The sequence below is a fragment of the Trypanosoma cruzi genome, genomic scaffold (genome assembly GCF_000209065.1).
Source record: "Trypanosoma cruzi strain CL Brener 1047053517039 genomic scaffold, whole genome shotgun sequence".
Lineage (NCBI taxonomy): Eukaryota > Euglenozoa > Kinetoplastea > Trypanosomatida > Trypanosomatidae > Trypanosoma > Trypanosoma cruzi.
The window spans coordinates 22295-42281 of record NW_001849388.1 but is presented as its reverse complement, the minus strand read 5'-3'; the positions used below and the strand labels follow the sequence as shown (position 1 = coordinate 42281).

Sequence of the window (19987 nt, the reverse complement as noted above, 5' to 3'; positions counted from 1 at the left end):
GACTGCTGCCTTTCGCGGCAATGGTGCACACCTCGCCGTACGTGGGGCAATTGATTTTCCCATCTTTCTGAAAATATTTCAACGTCACTGGGATGTCAGTGTCCTCAGGGCAAGGCTGAAAAACACTGCTGCCGAGGTACTTCACCTTCACTGTGCCCCCATCACACAACACCTGCGCGCACACTCCCTTAACGCTTTTATGGCCATCATCGTCCTTCGTCTCCAGTAATTCCGCGTCCAGGCACCACGAGCCACCGCCAGTCAGCGACCCACGGAGATAATCCACATTTTCGTCCGAGCACGTCCTGTACGTTGTCCCAGACGATATTTCGTGAAATTCCGAAGATACAACAGGGCAAACGTCCTTATCCGCAGGAATCCCCTTGTCTTCAACAATGCTTGCGGTGCACGTCCCAACGTGACGGCGGTCGGAGGTGCAGCGAAGCGTCTCTGTGTCTTTAGCATCGCAGAACATGTGAGGATACTTGGCGGCAAGACTATCGGTTGTATTGCACTTGTTGACCAGGAAGTCGCAGCCAGAGCTTCTGCCCCAGCTCATCGGCTCCGCCATGCTCCAATTCACGCGGTAGTATCCCATATCCGCGAACACCGCCATCGTCAGTGCCGTGTAGTAGCCGGCACCAACTGTGGGAGCCATCAGCTCGTCCCGCGCGTGGCGTCCCTTCCAGTGAGGGATCTCTTTTTCCCGAGTGCTACCTTCGTCCTCCAGCTCCATGCCCTCGAGAGACTCACAACCAAAGTGCGCTTTCGTCTTCTCCCGAACGTGCTTCCCTGCCACCATCCTGCGGTGCTTCCCACGCACAATTTTCCTTGTAGTTTCGATGCTGTTTCCTTCAATACTATCTTTACTGAACCCAAGAGCATGCGCAATTTCGTGTGCGGCAACGCGAACGCTCCACGCCGTGTCAGTCATGTACTTTGGATCAAAGTTCATGGCGCCAATGGAGGGGCGAAGATCTCCCCATGTGTTACACGCGGCCGCCCACACAGCCCTGCTATCCGTGCCTGATGGCCTAGCAGTAGCGCAGATGATAAAATCTGCATTCGGCACACAGTCACTCTTGTGCCTGGTAGGAACCGTAAAGTGGCTGCACGGTCCATTCATAGCCCTCGGTACAGTTATCGTCCCGCCTGTGGATTTCACAATTAGCCGCTCAGTGTGGAGTTTGACGGCACCAGGGAGAATATTTCCAGTGTACAATTGTGTCTTTTCTTCCGTCAAGAAATGCTCTGCTTTGCATGACACCCTTTGCCCCAACGCATTGTAGCACTCATCCTCTCCCTCTTCGCAGTACTTCCTCTTGTTCGTGCCTCTCCAGATCCTCCGTGTAAACCGCCATGCGGATCGGCTCCCAGCCACTGTCGTCATCCTGTGTGGCGACGGTGTACGCCTGCATCGCGCCCTGTCCCTTGCGCGGCACCTCACGCACCACCGCAGTCAACAGCGGGCCGTTCCTCCTCATCATCACTTCAAACCCACAGCGGTATTGTGTGGCGAGTACAGCGGCAACGCACCCACTGGCGCAGCACGTCAGCAGCAACACCAGCAATGGAAGTGGCGGCGTGGCATGGCGAGGCTGGCGCATGGCCTGAAAAAAATGCATTTCTTGGTTTCGTGTGAGCAGCAGCAGTAGCAGTGCAGCGTGGATGCGGGAGGAGAGACAAAGGAAAAAGAGAAAGAAAAGAAATAAAACGATTTATTGCCAGTGGTGCGTCAGAAAGCGGCACAAGCAGCGGAGTAACGGGAAACCACAGTGGCGGCCATACACACCGCATGCGCACCGACTAAATCAAAGGGACAATCCGTCAATCCGTCGTCGACTGAGCATTCATCACCGTCGCACAGAGTCCTCACCAGCCGCAACGCTCCCTGCACGCGGAGTGTTTGGTCTGCTCTCCTCGTGGTGTCGCAATATTTGTGTGAACGGCCACTCAACATCCGCCAACGGCACAGCACCAGTCACAGGTGCAGGAGCATCGCACAGCGCGCTCTCCCAGCAGATCATACCCTGTGGCATCACCGCACGGCAACCCAAATTGCCATGCGCAGCCCTGAGGCGGAGATGCAAAGCGTCATGCGGACGGACCTTCTTTCACCGCTCTCATTTCGGGGAACTTGACAACAAGAATGCCGGCGGTGCGATCATTATGACAGTTCCATCCGCACTGCCACTGGCCAAGGAAGTTACTGTGAACTCACTGCGTAGAGGTCACCGTGTCCGCCGTTGCTCTCCCGCCGCCCCACGACCACGCCGGCTTTTCCAACAGAGCGGATCGGGTCGTCGCCATAGGCAGCCACAGGCGCCAATGCACCGAGTCCAACGGTGCCCGCTGCGACATTCCAAAGCGCGCCGAGAGCTCCTCTAGCAGTGCAGGGACAGCCCACTTGTGTGCGGCATGGCGTGTGTGTGCATTTGTGTGTGCTTTTGTGTTTGGCAGCGCCTATAATTGCAGAGCAGCTGTGCGCCACAAGAGAGTCAGAAAAAAGCAACGGCAGAGAGAGGCAGATAGCACACAGGCAAATTACTCATATCATCACACACAAACACACACACGCAGCCCGCGGAATGGGTGCTCTCAACCACAAAACAATGAAAAACAAAACAAAAAGCCGAAGCGTGGGACGACCAGCGCACACACTCTCATTGCTCCCGTAAAGCAAAACACACACACAGGAAGAGAGAGAGAGAGAGAGAGGTCGCCCACTCAATGCAATAAAAACAAAACAGAAACAGTTACGGTGCTCCGCCCATGCAGCCAGGCAGGACGGCAGCGGTGCGTGTCGTGCAAAAGAGTGCACCAACGGGCCTGCATGGGTGTGCATGCAATATATACAATGGGCACATTATGTGTGTGCTTCGTGGGGTGAGGTGAGGGCGAGAGTCCATGCAAGGGGACACACACAGAGTGTGAGTGAAGGACGAGTGTGTGTGCGGGCGGTGCACGGCTCTCTCTCCCTCACTCTCACGCGACCACCACAGCAGCCGCAGCCGCACACGCAATAACAGGAAGAAGCAAAAGAGGGGAGGTGGTGTGGGAGACCGCGGTGCCGCCGTCACTGTCGCCAGTCGTCGCCGTTGTATTTTTCGTGGCTGTGGCTTCGACTGGTGTTTCTTTCGGATTGGCTTCTTTATTTTCATTTTGTTTACCCTCTGCTGTCCCTGCACCATCAGCTGCTGGATCATTGTTGGGGATGCCCTCTTCAGTGCTATTGTCAGCTTCATTATTGGCGGCATCACCGTTTGCCGTGTGTGATGGTGGCCTTGATTCCGCATGGTCGTCTTGGACGCGTTGTAGCGCTTGCACGGGTGGTAAATCCTCAGTGCTGGACGGTTCATTCATTGTTGCTGGTGGTGGCGATGGTGTTGCCGTTTGTATTCCTGCGTCGTTGGCTGGACTTCCACGTGTCTCTGTTGGTGCCTCATGACTTAAGTTTTCTTTTTTTACTTCGTGTTCTTCTTCCGCCTCTGCATCACGACTGTGAGGTGTAATTCGATGATTTCCTGCATCCTCTTCTTGTGTCGGCGTGCCGTTGGAGGGTTCATTACTCTTGGAAGTTTGTTTCGAGGGGAGTCCTTTACCACCCAAAGTGCCAGCGCCTCCAGATGATGATGATGAAGATTGACCAGCTCCTATTTCTTCGGGTTCAAGTTCACTTCCATTCTTATCATCTCCTTTTTTTCCACCATTTGTATCCACCACGTTAGGCAGCGTCACCTGCTGTCCTCCTGTATCTGAACCTTCGTGCTCCAGCGTTACTGCTGCTGGTGGTTGAACTGCGACATCACTTCCTCCCGCACCAGGCGCTGGACTGCCCTCCGTATTATTAGGTAATGGCTTCTTCAAACTCCCCTGTGGTTTTGTATCACCACTCAATTCTTGTTCATCTTGTCCAGCTTCCGCAGCCTCAACCGCCTTTATTAATGCCATTCGAGCGGATAACAACCCGCAGTCCGCCTTTAGAGACACGCCGTCATCTCCACCATTACTCGTGTGCCTCAAACCGTTCCCTCCACCCTCACTGCAGTAATCGTCCATCGCGTGTCCAAACACCGCACCGCACCACAGCACGCAGAGGGCACACACCAGCAGCACACGGCCAATCATCATCGTCACTGCTGTCACTTGCGTGTAGGCTTCAGCACAAACTAACAACACGTGAACGCAGAGTGAAAGCAAAAAAAGAAAAGCCACCGCTACACCACACACAGCCACCGCACAGCAACAAATGGCAGCAACAGCAGAAGTAGCAGAGAACAAACCATGAAACAGATGGAATCAGTACAATTGCAGAACTTGCACACCGCCCCGCAAACCAGAAGCTTAAAAAGCAACAAAGAACACTAATAAAAAAAAAAAACAAGACCCTAGTGCGCATGCATATGAGTGCGGCCGGGATGCGTTCAGCGTGACGGATGTGGGAAGCAACGCGGAGCACACAGTACGGCAGCTAAAGCAAATGAAGCAAAACACGACCACCATAATTACTCTTACTTTATACATCGCACCACAGCGGAAGCGCACAAATACTCGTGGCTGAGTGCTGGCACGCACAGCTTACACACAATTCTTCAGCAAAGGGTGGTGTACGCCAGCGCGGATACGGCGAGCAGCAGCGGAGCACACACCCACGCAGAGCTGCTGAGGCTGCCGTCGATTACGCGAAGACGTAACGGTGCGCGGGTGGTCGTCGTTGTGGTTGGCGCCTCTGCATTCACGGTCGTATTACTTGGTGCCTCCGGTGCGGTGGTCGTATTTGGCATTTTGATCTTCTGATTTGATGTCTGTGCCTTATGATTCTCATCACCTCGTGTTTTTTGCTGCGCCTTTTATTTTGTGCATCTGACATACCGGTCGCACCCTGTGCGTGTGTGGAGACTGAGTTGCCAAACCTGGTGGCTCTGGATTGTCGCTAGCCGAACGTATTGTCTCTGGCGGAACTCGTGTCTGTCCAGTGATGGCTGTACCTGCTTCCTTTGGAAAGAAGGTCCTGGAATTCTCAAACCCTCCTCACTGTCTCTCCCACTCTCTGTCTGTGGCCCACCGGTCTCCCCACCATATGGCTGTAATGCACCAGGCATATTTTTCTGTAGGATCTGGTTTCCCTAGCTCAGGGCTGGGAGGACTGCTGTTATCATCATTATCGTCTCCTGTCGCCGTCACGCACACGGACGAGCAGCAGCAGCACAAGAGCGCAGGGACCAACACGGCGCCGCACCGTCACCATCGCAGTCATCATCGCCCGTAGTGGAGTCGCTGGAGTCAGTCAGCCGATCGGTGAGACGAAAAGGAAAAGAATGGAACGAGAGGGAGAGGGACGGAGCACAGCGGATACAGCGAGAGAGCGCAGACAACATGAGGAGAGGGCAGCAGGCCCAGCCGCACAGTTCACACACCACGAGACGGCATCCACGCAAGGAAGGCACACAACGCCAGCAGCCACCCACCATGCAGGAGGAGAAGACATCCACCACCATCTCCCCCAGCTCATTCCCGCAGCCCCAGGGAAATGGCCACAACCCCGCGCCCACCACACAACGCACACGGAGCAAGCGAACCCTCATCCATCCATAACGCGGCACAAAAATTTCCTGCCATCCCGCCCTCAATGGGACACGGAGCCCAACTCAGCGCAGTCACACGCGGTGCATCACACCCACAGGAAAATAGACTCGGGGTGCGCGCTCCCTCTCTCCTCCCTCCTCCTCATGGCCACGGAAGAAGACAACAGCCGCCACACGCAACTGCCAGCATGCACTACAAAAGAAGCATTCAAGTCCACTGCAATGTGCATCTTGTGTGTGTGTGTGTGGTTGTGTGTGCCTGCAGCAACACAAGGCAAAGACGTAGAAAAGAGGGAGCAGAGTATGCGGACACACGCACAAAATGTACAGCGGAGACGCATAACGGAAACAACAAGAAGACCGCTCAAACTCATGACTGCACTGCAGCCCAAGCAGTGGCAATTCACAAAATATTTATTTAAAACAAAAAAACGTCCCCCTTCGTCTTATATAAACCCCATCACACAAAATAATTATAAATGAAAAAGAAATCGTCCATTACTGTTCCACACAAATTAAAAAGTAAAAAAAAGAAAAATCGCCTGGCTGCCGTGTGGCCACACCAAACCGTCTGTATGTATTTTGCCCACAAAAGAAATTAAAAAGATGGTTACGTGTGGTTCAACCGTCTGACCCTCCATGTGTGTCCGCACATCGTTTATATTTCATGGGGTCATCTGCGTGTTGCTGCTCCCCTCAGCCCTCCCATCGGCGTGTGAGTGCGGCCCGCAGAGCTCAGTCACTCGTGTGTGTGTGGGGACTGAGAGAAGCACGCAGACATGACGGGAGTCGCGTCTCTCCATCGGGAGAGTGAGCGCAGCAAAAGAAAAAGAAATCATCGGAGGGGAGAGAAATGCTCACGAGGCCGACACCGAAGGGTGCGCCACCGCACGAAATAAACACGCAAAGCAAAAACAAATCCTTAAATAAAAACACGGTGGCAGGGTGTGGCTGTGTGTGTGGCGCTGCGGGTGTCTGCCCGCCCTGGCCGCAACAAAACAAGAGGAAAAGAAATGTGTGCTCCGCCCCACAGGCCCTCGCCGCACGCCCACACGTCACGGCTCCTCAGCGCGCCGTTCGTCGCGGCCCCTCCTCATGCGTGCAGCAGGCGAGGCGCACAGGGCCGTCGTCATGAGCGTGTCGGTGGGTGTGCGAGTGGAGCAGTTGGGCGGGAAACACGCGGCACCCCTCACAGGAAGAGTGCAGAAGAAACAATTAAAAGAGGGAAGAGTAGAAAAGAAAGAAACGTCCATAGTGATTGCCCCAAAAGCAAAAAAAGAAAAGAGGAATGGGGGAGTGAGAGATTAGAAATAAAAAGTAAAAACAAAAACAAAACGCAAAGCAAACAGGGAATAAAATAAATGCTATTTGAGAAGGGAAATAAATTATCACGTGTATTTTTTGTGCAGGGAAGGTCGCAATTGTCCCACGCAACAGCCAGTCACTCCTCACAGAGCCAAAAACACCCACAGTCCCAACAGAAGAAACAATGGCAGCAGTCCGCTCCCACGCACAGTGCCGGCATCGCTGTTATTCCTCTGCGACAAATTTCCGAGGCTGCTGCTGAGTGCCGCAGCCTTTACTTCGCCGTCCTGTGCATGGATGTCCTCCCGTTTCTGCCCATCCGTCCCTCCCACCGTCTCCCCATTCTCACCAGAGCGCGCACCAACCTCAGTTGTATCTGCGGGGTCAACTTGAGCCACGTCCGTAGCGGCAGGAGCGTTTGGATCTGCTTTGTCGGGGGTATCCACAGGAGTTTGGGGTGGTGTGTCTCCCTGCACCGCACCTCCAGCTTCCGCTCCCACCATTGGATCACCATCGGATGGAGAAGCGACATCCACATTTTTGTTTCCACCGGAAGATGTTCCTGAAGGCAGCTGAATTACGGATTGCTCTTTTCCTAAGGAAGTCGTTACAGTGGACGGTGCTGATGTGGACGTGCTGCCACCGCCCACACCCTCATTTCCATTCAACAATTTAGGCCCCGACGGCGGTTGCCCGGCAGGAGAGGACTGCGACAGGGTTCCTTGGGCATTGTCAGATACCACAGGTGGAATGAGGACTTTATTCGGGTTGAGGGCGCCAATCTCCGCAGTACTCAACGGGCGGTTGTACAGCAGGACATTCGACACGGTCACAGACACGTCTTCTTGTCTCCCTGCGCCGCCTGCACTGCGTTCGCCCCCTCCAATGTAGAACTGTGATATCTCTTTTGAATCCTTATTCTCCAATGCACACGCTTCACCCCCACCCACACGCTGACCATCGACGTACACGGAGCCTTGGGTGCCGTTCTGTAGCATAAGCACCACCTGATGTGTTGTATCTTTCTCCCAAGTGTTGCTGTGCTCCTTAGGGTTTTCGCCACCGCACAGCAATATCCATTTTTTTTTCTTGTTGTACGACAGTCCCAGAAATACGGGATTCTTATCGCCATCCATCTTCACACCCATCAAAGGAATGGGAGAACCCTCCTCCGTCGGCTCACCGTCGATGGACACCGTCGCCACAAGAGTGAAGTTGTAGTTCGCAAAGTGGTACAGCTGATTCTCCCCCTGCTTGCCAACAGGCCACTCCGCCCACGCTCCCTGGAACTTCACACTGCCTTCATGCAATGTTGCCTTCTTACCCCCATCATCATTGTTCTTCACCGTGGCGTTCACCCCGAGGTACTCGTCCCTCCATGTGTTCTCAGAGAAGTTGCCGGACAAAAAGCCAACCAGCCCAGCCGTGATCTTATCAGTAGGACTGCAGGCATTTTCAGTTGGGGCATCCTTCTTAGCATTCTCAGAAGGGCACAGCTCGGAGACAAGGTCGTCCACTGTCTTCCACGTCGCCAGCACATCCTTCACACGCTGCAGCTGCTCAGTCAGGAGCACAGACCAAAGACTGTGTGATGGTTTCCCATCGCCCTTCTTCTTCTCGTACAGCGCAATCAACTCCTCCTTCTGCTCCTTATTATCTCCATTTCCAGCACTTCTGTACAACAGGGAGCTGGCGGCAACGTTGCCGTCCTTCCCGGATACCGGCCCAATATAAACAATGTGCGTATTGTCCGTCAGCCAAAGATGGAGTTCACTCTTTCCACTGCCTCCTTTATCAGCCTTCTCGGAATATACCGGCAGAGTGACGAGCATCACATTTCTGTTATCTTCAACACCGTCAATCGTCGCTGTGATGAACCCGCTTCTGACGGCCTTTTCACCCTTTTTGCTCCACACGCGCGAGAGTGTCCCGAGTGCCTCCGTCCACGACTCCCCCTTGTCACCGGACTCGTACACCCTGCGGCGGCCATCATCACACGCAGTCATCATGATGAGTTTTTTGTCCTCCCCCCACTCCACGACGGAGGGATCACTGCAGCCACCGTCAGGAACCTCCTTCGACAGCGTCCAACTCGCAGCGTTATCAGAGGAGTATATGAGCAACGAAACGGCCTTTTCATCCTTTGGTGCTTCACCCTTCTTCGTGCCTTCCACTGGGAACACAAGCGTGCCGTCATCCGTGTGAACACCCAATCCACCGCCGCCAATCAGCCGTGACCAATATTGTCGTTGTTCGCCAACAGAAATCCGCGAGACACCGTCATTATCGCTCCATTTGATTCTTTTGCCACCACCACTTTCCTCACTGACTTCCCCTTTCACCAGCAATAATCCCCCGTCATTTGCTCCGCTCTTCTCACCAACATCTGCAGAGCTGTATTTCCCAACAAGCATGTAAATAACATTTCCCTTCACGACTGTTGTTGGTCGGCTCACGTCTACTTTCCTGTTTGGGGAAGTGCTTTTCTCCAGTACTTGTGTCTTCGTGTTGGCATCATTCATTACTTCCACCGGTGTGTTATCCTTTTTTTCCACTGTTTCCGTGAGAAGTTGGGATGCAATGCCAGTAAAGCTGCCTTGACCCTCCTTCTTCGTGTTCTTCGCCTCGGCGACGGCAAATACGTCACTCCCCACTTTTAGAAGGCCGGGAACACCCAACGACTCCACAGTTACACCCTCCTCATCCTTGACGTCCTTCCATTTATAATTTGGATCAATTGACTCTTGCTCCACAGCTTGTGCAGTCACAGTTCCACTGCAGCAGCACATCATCACGACAAATAGGAGCAGCGCCGCGGAAGTAAACACACGCCGGGACATGTTGGACCTCTGCGGCTCACTCTCTCTTCCTTTCCTCCTCCTTCCGCTGGATCCGGTCACGCGGCGACGGTTGTGTGTGCGGGGTGCCTTCACTGCAGCAACACGTGAGAGCATATAAATATGTGTGTGTGGGCGGTGTGTGTGTGTGTTGTTGTTTGTCCTTTCAGTGTTTTAAAATTTCACAGTAGCGATTAATGTTCGTTTTCCTTCTTTGTGTGTGAGAAAGAGAGAAATGAAAAAAAAACAGGCCAATAAAAAGGGATGAAAGAATAAGCACCGACACCTACAGTAGGCGGCACCGTCATCCCCGCCGCAGTCACTCCCAACAACAACAACTCGTGCACACAGACACACGGAACAGGAGATGGATGAACAGTGCACCGGGAACACACAGCGATGGTCACCACCACCAGCAGCAGGAGCCACGGCGTGTGTGTCGTTATTCGTCACATGTCGGCAGACACCGAACGACGCCCACGCAAAAAACACAACCAGCGAGATGCAAAAAAGCACAACCGCCTCTCGCAGCACCCATGCGCTGCCGGCAGTCGTATTGCTGTTGTCTCTACAGCGCACCCGCACATCACTCCGCACGCCGGAAAATCCCCCGTCAACGGATACACAGCGGCAGTGACACGTCGGCAGGTACAGCTTTTGGAAGCAAATCAATCCGCAATTGTCCCAGGCACCCAGAATGCCACACCACTCACTGACAGCACACCGCCAACATCACGCCCGAAAAACGTCGACGAGGCAAATTGCGGACTCCAACTCTTCTCGCAGAAGCAACCGCAGCCAGAATCTTGTGCGTGCGTGCTTTCACACCGCCCCACAACGTGTGCAACATGGCTTGTATGTATGCATGTGCTTGTGTGTTTGGCAGCGCCTATAATTGCAGAGCAGCTGTGCGCCACAAGAGAGTCAGAAGAAAGCAACGGCAGAGAGAGGCAGATAGCACACACGCAAATTACTCATATCATCACACACACACACACACACACACGCAGCCCGCGGAATGGGTGCTCTCAACCACAAAACAATGAAAAACAAAACAAAAAGCCGAAGCGTGGGACGACCAGCGCACACACTCTCATTGCTCCAGTAAAGCAAAACACACACACAGGGAGAGAGAGAGAGAGAGAGAGGTCGCCCACTCAATGCAATAAAAACAAAACAGAAACAGTTATGGTGCTCCGCCCATGCAGCCAGGCAGGACGGCAGCGGTGCGTGTCGTGCAAAAGAGTGCACCAACGGGCCTGCATGGGTGTGCATGCAATATATACAATGGGCACATTATGTGTGTGCCTCGTGGGATGAGGTGAGGGCGAGAGACCATGCAAGGGGACACACAGAGAGAGTGAGTGAAGGACGAGTGTGTGTGCGGGCGGTGCATGGCTCTCTCTCCCTCACTCTCACGCGGCCACCACCGCAGCAGCAGCCGCACACGCAACAACAAGAAGAGGCAAAAGAGGGGAGGTGGTCTGCGAGACCGCGGTGCTGCTGTCACTGTCGCCAGTCGTCGCCGTTGTAGTTTTCATGGCTGTGGCCGTCACTGGTGTTTCTTTCGGATTGGATTCTTTATTTTCATTTTGTTTTTCTTCTGCTGTCCCTGCACCATCGGCTGCTGGATCACTGTTCGGGATGCCCTCTTCAGTGCTTTTGTCAGAATCATTATTGGCGGCATCACCGTTTGCCGTGGGTGATAGTGGCCTGGATCCTGCATGGTCGGCAGATGGCTCATTGTGTTGATTGGCTGTGATGGGGGCAGCGCCCTCAGTTTGTGAATTGTAGTTTGACTCAATGTCGCTTTGGACGCCTTTTGGCAGTTGCACGTGTCCTAAATCCTCAGTGCGGGACCGTTCATTCACTTGCGTTGTTGGTAGTGTTGGTGGTGTTGCTGTTTGTGTTCCTTTCAGTTTCGCTTGACTTTCACTTGTCACTGTGAGTGCCACATTATTGTTGTTTTCTTCGTCTCCTCCGGTTTCTTCTTCTGACACACTTGTTTCTTCCGCTTCAACTTCATCTTCTTGTGTCGGCGTGTCAACGGAGGATTCAGTACTCTCGGATTTTTCTTTCAAATTGGGTTCTTTGCCACCCTGAGGGCCGTCGCTGCCAGATGAAGAAGATTGATCAGCTCTTTGTTGTTGGGACTCAGTTGCCTTGCCGCCCTTTTCATCCCTCTTACCTCCTGCCTCTTTTCCTTTTGTATCCAACTGTTCTGGCTGCCTCTGTTCTTCTGTATCTGATCCTCCAGGCCCAGACGGCGAGGGTGGTAATCCTGCACCTGCGGCACCTTTCACTCCCTTTTGACCAGGCGTTTCATTGCCCCCAGTACCAGCCAAGACACTACCATGCTGTGATTTGTCCTTATTTTCCAATACGGCATTACCATTTTCATCTATACCGTCGTCCCCAGCTTCAACCGCCTTTATTAATGCCATTCGAGTGGCTAACAACCCGCAGTCCGCCTTTAGAGACACGCCGTCATCTCCACCATTACTCGTGTGCCTCAAACCGTTCCCTCCACCCTCACTGCAGTAATCGTCCATCGCGTGTCCAAAAATCGCACCGCACCACAGCACGCAGAGGGCACACGCCAGCAGCACACGGCCAGCCATCATCATCGCCATCACTCCTGTCACTTGCGTGCAGCCTTCAGCACAAACTAAATCCCCGTCAACAGAGAGTGAAAGCAAAATGAGAGACAAGGAACAGTAAAAAACACCAGCTGCAGCAGCAAGCATTTCATGGGAAATATCAAAGCAACGAAATTTCAAAAAATGCACAACACCCTGCCAAATTTTAACAAAAAGAAAAATACTCAAAACAATCAAAACAAAACAAAAGGAATCAAGCAGCAATGAAGTAAAACAGCAAAAACACACACAAAAAAAAAAACAAAGAGCTGCTCCGAATTGCTCCAACGCGCATGCGCCTACCCTCATCAGTGCGTCCTCGCAAACAGTCGTGCGCGTGTCGTGAGTGTGTTTGCGACGCAATCAACGTGACGGAAGAGATGAAGAACGCGGAGCACACATGAGGGTAGGGGAAACAAACAAAGCAAAGCACAATCATCATAATTACTCATACTTTATACATCGCACCACAGTGGAAATGCACATGTCCCCGTGATTGAGTGCTGGCACGCACACCTTACACACAATTCTTCAGCAAAGGGTGGTGTACGCCAGCGCGGATACAGCGAGCAGCAGCGGAGCACACACCCACGCAGAGCTGCTGAGGCTGCCGTCGAATTCGCGAAGACGTGACGGTGCGCGGGTCGTCGTCGTGGTTGGCGCCTCTGTATTCATGGCCGTAGTACTTGGTGCCTCTGTTGTAGTGATTTCTGCTTCTGGTTCCTGTGCTTTACTGTTCGGCGAATTTTGAGTCTGTGCCGTGCTTGGTGTAGTATCGGTCCTCATACTTTGTGTCTGTGCACTATCGGTCGGATGTGGAGATTCTCCCGTACCGGTTGCCTCACTTGTTGGCTTTGGCTCTGGGGGCAGTGGAATGGAGACAGCGGGATTCGGTGCGACATTAGCACTCCCGCCACTGCTGGGTCGTGGTGCAGTTTGCGATCCCGCTGGTGGCTCTCCCTTTCCATTGCCGTTTTTTCCCAGGGGGTTATCACCGCCATCTTTTGTGGTGTGTTCGGCTTCGTGTTGCGCTCCGGGTCCTCCTCCTCCACCGCCTTGCGGTGTTACCTTCGCCGTCTCTGACACCAGTGACAGTCCCATGACGGTTTGTCCTGAAGCCTGAATGCCCTGGGAGGAACTCCCACCTCCAGCATGCACTCCACCTGCTGCCTGCTGAGATGAGTTGGGGAGTGGGGATGTTGTGCCTGCAGCGGGCCCTCCGCTCAAAGACTCCTGTCCACTTGCATAGGTCTGGGAATCGGACACGTCACCAGCGTCAGAAGGATTGGAAGTGATAATTCGAAGTTGATCGCTGCTGGATTGATCCTTCCTCGTCGTAGGAGTGAATGTTTCAGGGGGCGTGGGCGTAGGACCATCACCCACTTTGCTTCCCCCACCCTCCTCGTCTTCCTCGTTTTCCTCGTTTTCCTCGTCTTCCTGATTGTCATTTTCTTCGGAGTTCACATTCACCTTTCGTTCAGAGCCATCGACCACGGGCTCACTTTCCGCAGCCATCACTGCCCACATGTGCCCAGCAGTCACCGCGCCATCACCAGCAGGCCGCACACGCACCTCCGTCGCAGCAGCTGTTGCACACACGCACAAGAAACAGCACATCAGTGAAGGTACCAACAGGACGCAGAGCAAACGGCCAGTCATCATCACAAACAGTTTAGCCACTTAACGCTTTGAAGCCAACCTGCAATAGCATGTGAAAACAAAAAGAGAGACACGGCCGCTACATCACGCACAGCCACCGCACAGCAACAAATGGCAGCAACAGCAGAAGTAGCAGAGAACAAACCATGAGACACATGGAATCAGCACGATTGCAAAACTCACATAATATCCTGCAGGTCAAAATTTTAAGAAACAAGCAAAAAATTTAAAAAAAGATGACAAACCCAAGACTCCAGTGAGCATGCATATGAGCGTGTCTGTCATGCGTTCAACGTGACGGATGCGGGAAGCAACGCGGGGCACACACCCACGCAGAGCTGCTGAGGCTGCCGTCGATTACGCAAAGACGTAACGGTGCGCGGGTGGTGGTCGTCGTGGTTGGCGCCTCTGTATTCACGGTCGTATTACTTGGTGCCTCCGGTGCGGTGGTCGTATTTGGCATTTTGATCTTCTGATTTGATGTCTGTGCCTTATGATTCTCATCACCTCGTGTTTTTTGCTGCGCCTTTTATTTTGTGCATCTGACATACCGGTCGCAACTTGTGTGTGTGCGGAGACCGAGTTGCCAAACCTGCTGGCTATGGAGCATCGCTAGCCGAACTCAGTGTCTCTGGCGGAACTCGTGTCTGTCCAGTGATGGCTGTGCCTGCTTCCTTTGGAAAGAAGGTCCTGGACTTCACAAACCCTCCTCACTGTCTCTCCCACTCTCTATCTGTGGCCCACCGGTCTCCCCACAATATGGCTGTAATGCACCAGGCGTATTCCTGTAGGATCCGGTTTCCCTAGCTCAGGGCTGGGAGGACTGCTGTTATCATCATTATCGTCTCCTGTCGCCGTCACGCACACGGACGAGCAGCAGCAGCACAAGAGCGCAGGGACCAACACGGCGCCGCACCGTCACCATCGCAGTCATCATCGCCCGCAGTGGAGTCGCTGGTGTCAGTCAGCCGATCGGTGAGACGGAAAGAATGGAACGAGAGGGAGAGGGACGGAGCACAGCGGATACAGCGAGAGAGCGCAGACAACATGAGGAGAGGGCAGCAGGCCCAGCCGCACAGTTCACACACCACGAGACGGCATCCACGCAAGGAAGGCACACAACGCCAGCAGCCACCCACCATGCAGGAGAAGAAGACATCCACCACCATCTCCCCCAGCTCATTCCCGCAGCCCCAGGGAAATGGCCAAAACCCCGCGGCCACCACACAACGCACACGGAGCAAGCGAACCCTCATCCATCCATGACGCGGCACAAAACTTCCTGCCATCCCGCCCTCAATGGGACACGGAGCCCAACTCAGCGCAGTCACACGCGGTGCATCACACCCACAGGAAAATAGACTCGGGCTGCGCGCTCCCTCTCTCCTCCTCATGGCCACGGAAGAAGACAACAGCCGCCACACGCAACTGCCAGCATGCACTACAAAAGAAGCATTCAAATCCACTGCAATGTGCAACTTGTGTGTGTGTGTGTGGTTGTGTGTGCCTGCAGCAACACAAAGCAAAGACGTAGAAAAGAGGAAGCAGAGTATGCGGAGAGACGCACAAAAATGTACAGCGGAGACGCATGACGGAAACAACAACAAGAAGACCGCTCAAACTCATGACTGCACTGCAGCCCAAGCGGTGGCAATTCACAAAATATTTATTGAAAAAAAAAAAAAGTCCCCTTCGTCTTATATAAACCCCATCACACAAAATAATTATAAATGAAAAATAAATCGTCCATTACTGTTCCACACAAAATAAGAAAAAAATCGCTGGCAGCCGTGTGGCCACACCAAACCGTCTGTATGTATTTTGCCAGCAAAATAAAATTAAAAAGATGGTTACGTGTGCTTCAGCCGTCTGACCCTCCATGTGTCCGCACATCGTTTATATTTCATGGGGTCATCTGCGTGTTGCTGCTCCCCTCAGCCCTCCCATCGGCGCGTGAGTGCGGCCCGCAGAGCACAGTCACTCGTGTGTGTGGGAACTGAGAGAAGCACGCAGAAATGATGAGAGTCACGTCTCTCCATCGGGAGAGTGAGCGCAGCAAAAGAAAAAAAGAAATCATCGGAGGGGAGAGAAATGCTCGCGAGGCCGACACCGAAGGGTGCGCCACCGCATGAAATAAACACGCAAAGCAAAACAAATCCTTAAATAAAAACACGGCGGCAGGGTGTGGCTGTGTGTGTGGCGCTGCGGGTGTCTGCCCGCCCTGGCCGCAATAAAAACAAAACAAGAGGGAAAGAAATGTGTGCTCCGCCCCACAGGCCCTCGTCGCACGCCCACACGTCACGGCTCCCTCAGCGTGCCGTTCGTTGCGGCCCCTCCTCATGCGTGCAGCAGGCGAGGCGCACAGGGCCGTCGTCATGAGCGTGTCGGTGGGTGTGCGAGTGGAGCAGTTGGGCGGGAAACACACGGCACCCCTCACAGGAAGAGCGCAGAAGAAACAATTTAAAAAGAGGGAAGAGTAGAAAAGAAAAAACGTCCATAGTGATTGCCCCAAAAGCAAAAAAAGAAAAGAGGAATGGGGGAGTGAGAGATGAAAACAAAAGCAATTTAAAAGAAAGAAAAGAATTTTGAAAAAAAGACACACACATGGACTCGCGCAACAGAACAAAAAACTTAAAAACGCACAGCAAAGCAAACAGGGAGAGAAGTAAATAAAAGTTATTTAGGAAGAGAAATTCATTGCCAGGTGTGTGTGTCGGTGCAGGGGAGGTCGAAAGTGTTCCACGCGGCAGCCAGTCACTCCTCAGAGAGCCGCAAACACCCACAGTCCCAACAGAAGAAGCAGCGATGGCAGCAGTCCGCTCCCACGCATTTTGCCAGCATCGGTGTTATTCCCCTGCGACACATTTCCGAGGTTGCTGCTGAGTGCCGTGGCATTTACTTCCCTGACCTGTGTATTAACCTCCTCCTCCTGCCCATTCGTTCCTCCTTCTCTTGTCTCCATCGTTGGCTCGCCAACAGCAGTAGAACCGCCACCCACAGATTGAGTTCCATCGGGAGACGTTCCTGACGTCACCTGCAATACGGACTCCTCTTCTGCTGAGGAAGTACTGACAGTGGACACTGCTGTTGTGGATGCTCCGCCACTGCCCGCACCACTGCTCCCCATCGGCTGCCCCTGTTCCGTCAGCTGTGTTCCGGCAGGAGTAGACAAAGTTCCGGTTTTCTGAGCAGCTGCAGTCACCAGAGGGATGGGAGGTACAACGGAATCAGAAGAAACTGTTGAAGGCTCCGACGGATTCTCTTCCAATAGTTGAATAGAGTCTTTATTCGGGCTGAGGGCGCCAACCTCTTCAGAGCTCAACGGGCGGTTGTACAGCAGGACGTTCGTCACAGTCACAGACACGTCTCCTTTGCTCCCTGCGCTCACTGCACTGCCTCCAATGTAGAAGTGCGAGATTCCTTTCGAATCCGTATTTCCCAACGCACACGGCACATCCCCACCCACTTGCTTACCATCGACATACGCGGAGCCCTGGCTGCTGTTCCGTAGCAAAATTACCACGTGGTGTGTTTTCTCCGATGTGCTGCTGAGCTCATTAGGGTTTCCGCCACCGCACAGCAGCTGCCACTTCTTTTCTTTGTTGTCGTACGACAATCCAAAAAGTATGGAATTCCCAGCATCATTCATCTTCGCTCCCATCACAGGAATAGTACCCTCCTTCGGCTCACCGTGTATGGACACCGTCGCCACAAGAGTGAAGTTGTAGTTCGCAAAGTGGTACAGCTGATTCTCCCCCTGACTGCCAACAGGCCACTCCACCCACGCTCCATGGAACTTCACACCATCGGAAGTCTTTGTTGCCTTATTACCCCCAACACCATTGTTCTTCACTGTGGCGTTCACCCCGAGGTACTCGTCCCTCCATGTGTTCTCAGAGAAGTTGTCCGACAAAAATCCAACCAGCCCATCCGTCACCTTAAAATCTCTGCGAGCAGCGCCAGTTGAGGGATCCTTCGCATCACTTGAAGGAGGGCACAGCTTGGAGAAAAGGTCGTCCACTTTCTTCCACGTCGCCAGCACCTCCTTCACCCGCTGCAGCTGCTCAGTCAGGACCACAGACCAAAGACTGTGTGATGGTTTCCCATCGCCCTTCTTCTCGTACAGTGCAATCAACTCCTCCTTATTCTCCTCATTATTAGTTTCACTCTCACCACTTTTGTACAACAGGGAGCTGGCGGCAACGTCATCATCGGATACCGACCCAATATCAACAATGTGCGTATTGTCCGTCAGCCAAAGATGGAGTTCACTCTTTTCCTTTTCTCCTTTTCCATTGATCTTCTTGGCATACACCGGCAGGGTGACGAGCATCACTTTTTTCTTGTCACCATCGCCAATCGTCGCTGTGATGAACCCGCTTCTAACGCCACTTTCACCCTGTTTGTTGCCCCACACGCGCGAGAGTGTCCCGAGTGCCTCCGTCCACGACTCCCCCTTGTCACCGGACTCGTACACCCTGCGGCGGCCATCATCACACGCAGTCATCATGATGAGTTTTTTGTCCTCCCCCCACTCCACGACGGAGGGATCACTGCAGCCACCGTCAGACGTCCCCTTCGACAGTTTCCAAGTATTAGTATCCTTCGGAGTAGATGTGATGAGCGAAACGGTCTTTTCATCCTTTTCTGCGTCTCCCTCCTTTTTTACCTTCCTCGCGCCTTCCACTGGGAACACAAGCGTACCGTCCTCCATCGTGACACCCGATCCGCCTCCGCCAGTCAGCCGCGTCCAGGATTTGTGTTCTTGGTTTAAAAAAGTGCACGGTAGAGCGTGAGCATCGTTCCAGTCAATTTTTTTGTTTTCTCCATCACTGACTTGCCCTTTTACCAGCAGAAGTTTCAAAGTAGCCACGTCAGCCCCATCCTGACAACCATCAGCAGGGTTCGAGCTGTAAGTCCCAGCCATCATGTAAATATCATTTTCCTTCACAACTATTGTTGGCCGGCTCACATCCACTTTATTCCGTTCAGAACCTTCTTTCTCCAAAAATTGTGTCTTCTTTTTGGCATCCTTCATAACTTCCTTCTGTTCAACATCCTCCGTTTCCGTAAGAAGTTGGGATGCAATGCCAGTAAAGATGATGTCTTCACCTTTCTTGCACTGCGCCTCGGCAACGGCAAATATGTCACTCCCCACTTTTAGAAGACCGGGAGCACCCAACGACTCCACAGTTTCACCCTCAGTGATGAATTTCCATTCAAACTTTTTTTGAGATGGCTGCCCCGCAGCTTCCGCAGCAACACCAGTGCCGCAGCACATCATCACGACGAGGAGGAGCAGCACCGCGGAAGTAAACACACGCCGGGACATGTTGGGCCTCTGCTGCTCACTCTCTCTTCCTTCCCTCCTCTTTCCGCTGGATCCGGTCACGCGGCGACGGATGTGTGTGCGGGGTGCCTTCACTGCAGCAACACGTGAGAGCATATAAATATGTGTGTGTGTGCTCTGTGTGTGCTGTTGGTCCTTTCAGTGCCTTCAAATTTCACAGTGGCGATTAGCGTTTAGCCTTACTTCCTTTCCTTCTTTGTGTGTGAGAAAGAGAGAGAAGAGAAAAAAGGAGTAAAACAGTGAACACCGCCACCCATCCACAGTGAGTGGCACCATCATCCCCACCGCAGTCACTCCCAACAACAACAACTCGTGCACACAGACACACGGAACAGGAGATGGATGAACAGTGCACCGGGAACACACAGCGACTGCCACCACCAGTAGTAAAAGCCACAGCGGGTGCGTCGTTATTCCTCACGCGTCGGCAGACACCGAACGACGCCCACGCAAAAAACACAACCAGCGAGATGCAAAAAAGCACAACCGCCCTTCGCTGCACCCACGCGCTGCCGGCAGTCGTATTGCTGTTGTCTCTACAGCGCACCCGCACATCAGTCCGCACGCCGGAAAATCCCCCGTCAACGGATACACAGCGGCAGTGCCACGTCG

The 19987-nt window shown here is 53.2% G+C and overlaps 5 protein-coding genes and 2 pseudogenes across 5 annotated transcripts, besides 8 other annotated features; all 7 read right to left on the bottom strand.

Annotated features, from left to right (window-relative positions):
* Positions 1-1607, bottom strand: Tc00.1047053506741.150 (annotated as a pseudogene; the record flags this gene model as incomplete).
* Positions 1-12752: a sequence feature (areas not merged during assembly with more than two copies in the genome that could not be assigned to a particular haplotype).
* Positions 2699-2718: a microsatellite.
* Positions 2986-4131, bottom strand: Tc00.1047053506741.140 (mucin-associated surface protein (MASP), putative; the record flags this gene model as incomplete). The annotated part of the gene is made up of 1 exon (XM_810753.1): positions 2986-4131. The coding sequence occupies one exon, from the start codon at positions 4129-4131 to the stop codon at positions 2986-2988; it is 1146 nt and encodes a 381-aa protein (XP_815846.1).
* On the bottom strand, positions 4593-5261 carry Tc00.1047053506741.135 (annotated as a pseudogene).
* Tc00.1047053506741.130 (trans-sialidase, putative) lies at positions 7034-9844 on the bottom strand (the record flags this gene model as incomplete). The annotated part of the gene is made up of 1 exon (XM_810752.1): positions 7034-9844. One exon carries the CDS (start codon positions 9842-9844, stop codon positions 7034-7036), a length of 2811 nt encoding a protein of 936 aa, XP_815845.1.
* Positions 10711-10736: a microsatellite.
* Positions 10852-10875: a microsatellite.
* On the bottom strand, positions 11143-12360 carry Tc00.1047053506741.120 (mucin-associated surface protein (MASP), putative; the record flags this gene model as incomplete). The annotated part of the gene is made up of 1 exon (XM_810751.1): positions 11143-12360. The coding sequence occupies one exon, from the start codon at positions 12358-12360 to the stop codon at positions 11143-11145; it is 1218 nt and encodes a 405-aa protein (XP_815844.1).
* Positions 12535-12634: a sequence feature (T-rich).
* Positions 12753-13274: a sequence feature (areas merged during assembly that could not be assigned to a particular haplotype. This can correspond to areas where the two haplotypes were merged or to regions with more than two copies in the genome that were merged during assembly.).
* Positions 12898-14028, bottom strand: Tc00.1047053506741.110 (mucin TcMUCII, putative; the record flags this gene model as incomplete). Its single annotated transcript, XM_810750.1, has 1 exon — positions 12898-14028. The coding sequence occupies one exon, from the start codon at positions 14026-14028 to the stop codon at positions 12898-12900; it is 1131 nt and encodes a 376-aa protein (XP_815843.1).
* Positions 13275-13437: a sequence feature (heterozygous, non-Esmeraldo-like haplotype).
* Positions 13438-19987: part of a sequence feature (areas not merged during assembly with more than two copies in the genome that could not be assigned to a particular haplotype) that runs on past the window's edge.
* Tc00.1047053506741.100 (trans-sialidase, putative) lies at positions 16787-19471 on the bottom strand (the record flags this gene model as incomplete). Its single annotated transcript, XM_810749.1, has 1 exon — positions 16787-19471. One exon carries the CDS (start codon positions 19469-19471, stop codon positions 16787-16789), a length of 2685 nt encoding a protein of 894 aa, XP_815842.1.